Raw genomic sequence first — 9,165 nt, forward strand, 5'->3', positions numbered from 1 at the left:
ATATGTATATGTATATGTATATGTATGTGTATGTGTATGTGTATATGTATATGTATATGTATATGTATATGTATATGTATATGTATATGTATATGTACATACATACATACAATATTGTTGCGAATTCACGGCCGCTGGCGTGCAAATGGCCACGTAACCCGAATCGCGGCACGTCGCCCACCGGACGGACAATTCTGTCGTGACCCTCTCGGACCAACGCTGGGAGCTAGTCACAGGTGGGCCTTTCGACTTCACCACCATCGTGCCAATCGGCCACCCGCGTAGGGTAGGGTTGTTCGCCAAACTCGACCTACCTAAGTACCCACGCGGATGGTTAACCGGGCGATCGTACCTCGCCACAGGTCGACTCTGGACACGAGCCGCTTGGGCGGCCCGTTCCGTACTATCGGGATAACCGAGCGGTGTTATCGTCGACCTGCACGGTTCAGATTAATTACCGGGATGTTGAACCCACTCCGAACCCCTTACGTGATGCAAGATGGAGATTCAAATAGAGAAAAGACGAAGCGAAACAGGCACAGTTCAACAAGCAAGCATTTTATTTCGCGACACACGGAAAGCACGTATATACAGCCATACGGAATACAGAAAAAGCAAAAGCAAGAAGAACAGTTGTCACCGACCTAACGCGTACACACGGCAACACTTACACAGTTTTACTTCACAGACGGCGAAAACACACATTTACACAAAAGCAAAAGAAGGAAGCCACCCTCACAGACAAGGAGGCAGACAGGCCCGTAGGCCAAATGTGCGTGGGACCTAGAGGAGCAGCCAGGTCCGCGAGACCGGGGAGATCTTACCCGCGTCCTCGTGACGCGTTGGCGGGCAAGCCGCAAAATGTCCGCGCTGCTGTGCCCCGACTCCGTACCCCTGGCTTGCTCGTTGGCACCACGTATGGGGTGGGGGAGGAACGGGGCCCCCTTTGCACGATCTCAGCGTGGGGGAAGGGGAAATCGTTGATGCCCTGGGGGAGGGGAGTGGCTGGCTGGCTTGGGTCCCGCAACGAGACGAGCGATCCCCCACACCACAACCTCGTCGCCGGCCACCGTCCTCCTTGCCTCGGACCCGAGCTCCCTTGCCCCGACCCTCCGCCTGCAGCTCCACCACGCGCACTCTACTTCTTCCAGCTCAACTCTCAGCTCCGCTCCCCAATGCCCAACGCTCAACGCTCCACGCTTCTCGCTCAACTCTCCACGCTCCACGCTTCTTGCTTAACTCACGCTTCCGCCCTCCGCTCGCATCTTAAGAGCTCTCAGGAGGCGCCGATATGCAAATTCCCGGATCAGAACGCGATTGGAGGCGGGGCTACACCGCACCCCCCCCCCGGTCAGCCATTGGTCGGGCAAAAATGTGCTTGAACCTCCCCTGATCCTAAAATTTGCATAGACGGACATAGACGGAATTCACTTCCACGCGCCTGGAGGCGGGCCAAGCCGCCTCGCGCTTGCCCATTGGACGGAGGAGACGTGTGCGTGAAGCATTCCTGATCCGCGGATCGACGCGTTCGGCCTCCACTGCCGAATGGCTCCGGGAACACGACGTTTGGTGTTGACTGGTGGTGTTTGGGAATGGCCGTAGAAGCGATGATGTGGGATGAAGTTGTGAAGGTAAAGGCGAAGGTGGTGGTGTTTGCGAATGGTTGTAGAAGCGATGATGTGGTAGCGTAGGTGTTGGAGGTGGCGTCATTGTAGTGTGGTTGGCGCTGTGGTGGGAATGGCGTGGTTGTTGAGATGCTGTTTGTTTGAAATCAAAGATAGAACAGAAAAATGGCTAACTCAAAGCGTCGCAGCCCGGATGAATCACACATATTCCCTCTATACAATGGGTTTGGGCTAACAACACATGGACTTACCGAGAAATCTCACCTGAGGACTCTTTATGGTGTAATGCGAATTTCCACAACCGTAACAATATCTATCTATAATTCCAGCAGTGTGTGTGTGTGTGTGTGTGTGTGTGTGTGTGTGTGTGTGTGTGTGTGTGTGTGTGTGTGTGTGTGTGTGTGTGTGTGTGTGTGTGTGTGTGTGTGTGTGTGTGTGTGTGTGTGTGTGTGTGTGTGTGTGTGTGTGTGTGTGTGTGTGTGTGACCGCTGTTTCTCGACAACCACTGGTCCGATCTAATTGAAACTTGCCAGGTATATTGCTGGGGACCTGAGGATGTGCCTTTTCAAGGTTTGATATTAATCGGACAAGTGCTTCCCAAGTTATGGCCATTTATTTACCAAACCAATGGGAAGACACGTTGTTGTGTGGGCGTGGCCGATGGGGAAGGGAAGCTCAGCCGCGTTCCCCATTACGGGTTACAACGTATGGGCTTCCGGAGAGTGATGACTTCGTGTATTCTAATAATTTCTCGATTTCTTATGCGCATTTATAGATAAACACAATGGCCCAAGTTATGATCGTTTTCATATTAGACGGTGTATAAATTTCGGGAACATCAGAGTGCTGGTGTGCTCCGAACCAGGAAGTAAATTTTTTCTCTCTCTTCTCTTCTCTCTTTGTTTTCCCTTGCCACGACATTGCAAAAAGGTAAAATACGTTGGCGCGAATTGAATAATTGGGTATTAAGAATAAATTGCGAATTATCGTAACTGCGAATAATATCGAACTTCCGGGTCACGCACGTATGGGCACGTGAGAGCGAAAAAACGGCCTGTGTGGTTTATTTATTTATTATTATTATTATCTTTTTTTTTTTTTTACGGGCACGTACTAGTAATATATAATTTGAAGTTTTTGTTTGTTTGTCTGCATGTGCTAATCTCCTGAACGGTGAAAGATCGGAGGAAACCTCTGAAACAAAAAATGTGGGGACGGGCTCCGGGAAGGTTCTCGGCTAGGTGGCGAGGCCCCTCAGCTGGGAAGGGGGGGGGGTTGTTTCCCTCTCACCAACCCCTTTAGGCTATGACTGCCATGGCCCAATAGGAAACTGATACTGGGCTTGTGTCAGACCTATTTACAGAAGATTAAATTCATTCAAAAAGAACTTGGGCAACTCCGGGTACATTCACCTAATATATATCCATATACCTTTAATCAACAATATTAATTAAATAATTTACCTGTCTGTCTCTGTCTCTGTCTCTGCCTCTGCCTCTGCCTCTGCCCCTCCCCCCCCCCACCCCTCTCTCTCTCTCTCTCCTCTCTTCCCACCCCCCCTCTCTCACCCTCTCCCTCTCCTCTCTTCCCTGTCCCTCTCCCTCTCCTCTCTCTTCTCCCCATTTTATCCCACATCTTTTCCCTTTCCTCATATTATTTCCTTCCTTTGTTTCACACGTCCTCTCATTTGTTTCTTCCTCATTTTGATTTTCTTTGCTTTCACCAACTCCAGGCACATTATGTCATTACTGACACAGTTGCAGCAGCTACAGATGGCTCCCTGTCTGACGGTGGTGTCAGTCATTCACAAGAGTGCACCGTGGTCACGGCACCACAAGCCACACCCCAAGCCACACCCTCATCGGTGTTCCTGATTGCAGGCGGTGATGGTGCAGGACCAGCAACAACTGCCCAGGATGGGTGATTGGACAAAAACGTGTCGCAAAATAGACTTGGAGCACATGGATACCAAGGACATTCATGTGAGGGCAGGAGAGAGTGATTCTGTTCGCCCATCTCTTATGCAAATATATATATATATATATATATATATATATATATATATATATATATATATATATATATATATATATATGTTTATGTTTATGTACATACATATATACACAGTCCTGTTGTAAGGTACATTCGTTACATTGGAATCAACAGCACTTTTGGTTGACAAACCCTTTTCAAGAACAAATTGAAACTCAAGAAACAAAGTGAAATGTCCAATTTTTATGTCTAAAAACTATAGAATGACAAACAAGAAAAGCTCTCTATTATAGCCAAACGTTAATTGCAGGTAGAACCGTATAAAGTGACATGTGGATATTTTGTTTGGTGGAGGGGTCGGAGGGGTGGTGGGAGAAGGGGTATTGAAACCCTGGTGGTATGTCATCCTTTTGTGCCATTAAGGTTGTCCAGCAGGAGATGAAGATGGGGTTGTGTGTTTGATTCTGTGTCTCGAGTTAAGTTAATTGGCCTTTCTCAAAATAGCAATGTAGCTCTCGACGTTCATTGTTACTTCCTGGGATTCATCAACTGACTACCTTAGCTCTTCATTCCTTCCTTAGAGGATAAAACTCCTTTGCAAAACGTGATCAAAACGTCCATGGCAGGGTGGTACAGTTTGTTCATTCCAGCTCTTGGAGTATACCAGAGTGAGGCAGATATGTAATATAGGATGAAGCAATTTGCACTTTATGATGAACCATGAAATTTCGCAGGATGCTGGGGAAACATATCCTAAATGATTTCAGGAGGGGATCCAAGCTGAAATGGCCTTGTTGCCTCGTGCTGAAATCCAAGCTGAAATTACCATCTTGGATTTCAAAATGGCCACCATCGACCAACGGGCTCAAAATTTTCACTTCTAAAGCAGACAGGAGGTTGAACAAAGTTGATAAGTAGATCCAGATTTTTGGCCAAAGAACCTTATTCACTTTAGACTTTCATTAAGGCTGATGCAGACGAGTTAAGAGGGATGTTATTGACATAAGTTGAGTGCTCGAGTACAGAAGCTGTCGGTTGAACTACAGTGAGTACGAGAGAGTACAGATGAGGATGCTGCCAACGAGGAAGGGTCTGTGGGAGTGATCCATCCTTCATTAAATGAAGTTCATACTTTTAACCTGGACATACGTCATACTCACAGGTGTGTTCTCCAGATACAAAATTCTCGTTTACTTGCCAAGCATAGTGCTGGGGATCTTGTAACACAAGAGGCAAAGTACCATAACCCATCTTCCTGTGACGTTATACAACACAGCAACAAACGACCAGACAGACACAACCACGGCTGTTTTTAAAATCCAAGATGGCGGCCGCAATTGCTTTATTTTGACTTGGCTCCATCCCTGAAAATGTTTATATATGTATATATATATATATATATATATATATATATATATATATATATATATATATATATATTTATTTTTACATATATATATATATATATATATATATATATATATATATATATATATTTGTCTGCATCTCATCAGCTTTCAAGCTTTTGCCACAAATTGCACAATTCTTTCACATATCTGCCCCACTTCCGAGAAATTGTAAGACTTCGGTCGGGACGATGCGGTGAATAAAATTTGGATTTTTGGGTTGGCCATTTTGTGAGGATCGTAACTGTGGAAATGGGTAAACATGTAATATAAAAAAATCCCCCATTGAATTACATGATACAAGAAAGCAGCTGAACGGTTTGTGAATTGGTGTGTGGGTAACTTTGTTCACATCCAGATTGGTGAGTAGATGTTGTTGGAGATAGACTGACATTTAATGTAACTTAAAGTTTTTAAATATAAAGATGCTGGAGAGCGACAATTCCTCATCGACCGAGCGACGATTCCAGTTGAAAGGACAAATACGTGGAATGACAAGGAGGGCAGCATCACATCTACGGTAAAAACAGCTTTAAGCGGTTTTACTAGTTTACATTTTAAAAGTCCGATTGGTCCTTCCTTCACATAAATAATGGGCTCCGAAGGTTGGATAAACAAATTGAGCATGATTGTTTGATTAACAATGCTGTAATATTTATATAAAATGGCAGTTTCATTACGTTTGGTTAGTATTTATTTTGGGACGCAAACATATTGTTCAGCACTCATTTATCGTTCCTGACTTATCTGAAGTGTAAATTGCTAGTGAAGCCATTTTGTCATAAAATAAAGGCACGTTTTATTACCTGGAACTTTGTGTGTACGAAGAATTCCAAAAAGGAAAGTCTGTTAACATGCAAGTTGTTTGACTAAAACACGAAAATGGGTCTCTCTTTTCTTTACGACCTTTTAACTTGGCTGGCCAACACCTCTTATGATAGGGCAGCACCTTTTTATCCTGGGTCATGCACCGGATGGAATCTGCCAAGCACCTAACGAAGACGGCATTGTTGCTCGACCGTAGGCGTTGTCACAAAAGACAGGAATTATAATTTGTTCAGAGTGCCAGTGATAATTGTGGTTTACCCTTTGTGAAAAACACCGTGGACATATTTAACGTCCACCAACTAATGCTGGAAGACAGGATAACCAACTTAAGGACCATCTTGGAGATGGCACACTTTGTATTATCACACCTTGCCGGCGAATCACAATGTAAAATCTGGTTTGGAATCAAACTCAGATTATATCAGAGCCAGGTGCCTCCAATTAGTTTCATCATCAGTACTGATGAAACAAAAAACAAGTAGCGGTACATTCAAAGTGCACCGCAGCCATGCCAAATAAATAGATAACAATCCTCCAGCGCAGGACATCACCGGGGCACCTTCGGCGCCTGGCGATGCCGCCTTGCAGCACGTGGAGTCGGAATTAGGAGGGAGTGGTGTACAATAATTGATTGATTAATTGCAGAATTAAAATACATAATAATCGTAAAATAATTAATTTCTCAATTGATTGCATACCTAAACCACCACTGTTTCATCCGAATCTGTAACTTTTTGAAAATTAAGTAATTAACCGATTGATTAATGAATAAATCAAATATACCCTTTTTTGCCAAATTACATGTCCAAATATTGGCTTCCAAGCTCAAAATATGCCTGAGATATTGCCAGGATGAGAAATAAAATAAATAAGTAATTAACAAATCGATAACAATGAATCAATTAATTGATTAGTCAAAAAAGAAAAAACATTTTTGCCAATGAACATCTTCACTTTTGTCCCCAAATTTCAGCTTCCTTGCTCAAAGGATGGCTGAGATATCGCCCGAACATGCAAAAAATAAAATAATTAATCGATTCATTGATTAATCAATAAATCAAAAATACCCTTTCTCGCCAAATCACTTGTTTACTGTCCTCTCCAAATATCAGCTTCCTAGCTCAAAAGGTACTGGAGAAATAAAATAAATATGCAATAAATAAATCGATAATAATTAAGTAATTAATCAATTAATTGATTAATCAAAAAATTACATTTTTGCAAAAGCACATCTTCACTTTTGTCCCCAAATTGCAGCTTCCGAGCTCAAAGGATGGCTGCGGAGTGAAAACTGAGTACTCCCTTCCTTCGGTGCCCGGAGATGACGTCATGCATCGCCTGGAAATGGAATTGGGAAGGAGCGGTGTGCAATGATAGAGCAAGAGGATTTTCAATAAACGCAGGCGATGACTTTCAAACTCCACGATCAAAACACAAGCAAACGAAAACAACCTTCAGGACAGTGCATACCTCCGCCAGGCTGAACAGGTTACCGTTATGTATCTCACTGATAGGCTGGAACTGTATCCGTACCTGAACCAAAATCTAATCAGCCTGTTCTTGTCACCTACTCAACTCATCCACAAAGTTATTATAATCCATCTGCAACTTTTTGAGATATCGTGCTATATATGAATTTAGTCCTATCTCTCAATGGTGAAGAATCACTTAAAAAATTGTTGGATCCTGATTCGGATCTTCACCAAAATTGAGTCAATTCTTCCTTGTCACACACCCAACATGTCCACCAAATTTCTTCCGGATCCGTCCACAAGTTTTTGAGATGTCCTGCACACAGACAGACAGACAAACCATCAAACAAATTTGACCTCAATAACAATTGCTGGTTGAATTCCACGACCAAATATGCAAATCCTCTTCAAATTTCAAGTCAATCGGATGAAAATTGAGGATTTTAAAAATCCCACCTAAGTTGTTGACATTGGGTCTATGTTGACCTTTTGACCTCAAAAAGAATAGGCTTCTTCCTTATGACAAACTTTAGCATGTGGTGAAGGTTCGTGAAGATCAGTTTAAATTGTGACCTGTAGGCGACAAACAGGTAGACAGAGAGGAATGAAAACATCACGTCCTTCACCCTTCGGTGGTGGAGGTAATAATAACCAACAGTCATAGCCAGTTGAAAGCATGATGAATTCGCATAACAGCACCAGGTTTCAAGACCCTACCTTAAACTTTCATTCATCTCATGGGTTTACTGGCCTTTAATGACAATGACATCCTAAACCCGCAAGGACGGATCTCATCTCAAATGAGACCAATGAAAGGACTTTGCTGCCCTGTGAAACCTTTGTTTCTTGGGAAGCTCAACTCTCATAATTTATCTTCCACTTGTGCAATTGAAGAACTTGACAAGTACATTAATGACTTCAATATCTTAGCGATTTGTATTCAAGAGCACAGAATAGTTCACCAACTATTAGACTTAGATATTCAAAATAGCAGAATTGGCAGATCCACCTTGTTTACAGCCACACGTAATCAAATAGGTGCAGCAATTGGTGGAGTTGGAATAAAAGTTAAAGCTTCCTTACTCAACAGTCTTATATCAATCACCAAAGTATCAGATCGGATTCCATCCATCCATCCATTGGGACCACACTCTGTGCAGAGCGTTGGTGCTGCTCAGCAGTCTCCTTGGCTATTGGGCACAATCCTTGACGGGTCACCACTCCGACACAGTATACCAGTAAGCTGGCACTCATTTTGCCGACCTCGGAAGGATGACAGGCAGAGTCAACCCCACCTGGTATTAATTCAACAGCCGAGGGGGATTTGAACCCAGAATCCTTGGATCCCAAGCCCACCACCCTAACCATTAAGCCAACACCAAGCATGACATCGGATTGTATTTGTAATATTTAACGGGAACCCGCAAACATACGTTGTTGGTTGGAGAGTAGCATGATACGTCAGTGCTCCATCAAGTGTGAAAGAGTTCTATGAAAGCCTAACCTGGGTAGTCATCTATCCCGACACATTCTTGTCTTATACTTGGAGGGGATTTTCTTACCAAAGCTCCACCATCAGAAAACTTTTCTGGGCATTTCTGGTATCTTTCAAAAACTCAAATCAAGACTCTGGACATCCCGTGCTCCAACCAAAACCACATCTCAAATTGAGTTCATCCTGTGTCTTTAAAGATGGAGGAACAGTTTCATGGATCCTCAAGCTCACTCTTCATGAGACCCTGTTGGCTCTGATCACAGAATCGTTTGATCGAAGATAAAGATCAAAGAAGAACATGCACAGGTCCGGACTTCATTGAGATATTGTCTCTTCCAATCCTCCCA

At 43.5% G+C, this 9,165-nt stretch overlaps 1 protein-coding gene across 14 annotated transcripts in view; it reads left to right on the top strand.

The window, feature by feature from the left end:
• LOC147010416 (PR domain zinc finger protein 10-like) overlaps nucleotides 1–5,835 on the top strand; it is a 110,869-nt gene extending 105,034 nt beyond the window's left edge. For all 14 annotated transcript variants that reach the window (XM_085858934.1, XM_085858942.1, XM_085858930.1 and 11 more), the window contains one exon: nucleotides 3,358–5,835. In XM_085858934.1, the coding sequence (XP_085715060.1) occupies nucleotides 3,358–3,549 (192 nt within the window). In that variant the 3' untranslated portion in view covers nucleotides 3,550–5,835. The remainder of the gene's footprint in view (nucleotides 1–3,357) is intronic.
• The last annotated feature ends 3,330 nt before the right edge of the window (nucleotides 5,836–9,165 follow it).

This window comes from Eptatretus burgeri, chromosome 16 (genome assembly GCF_056783735.1).
Source record: "Eptatretus burgeri isolate ZD-2024b chromosome 16, Ebu_testis_v1, whole genome shotgun sequence".
Lineage (NCBI taxonomy): Eukaryota > Metazoa > Chordata > Myxini > Myxiniformes > Myxinidae > Eptatretus > Eptatretus burgeri.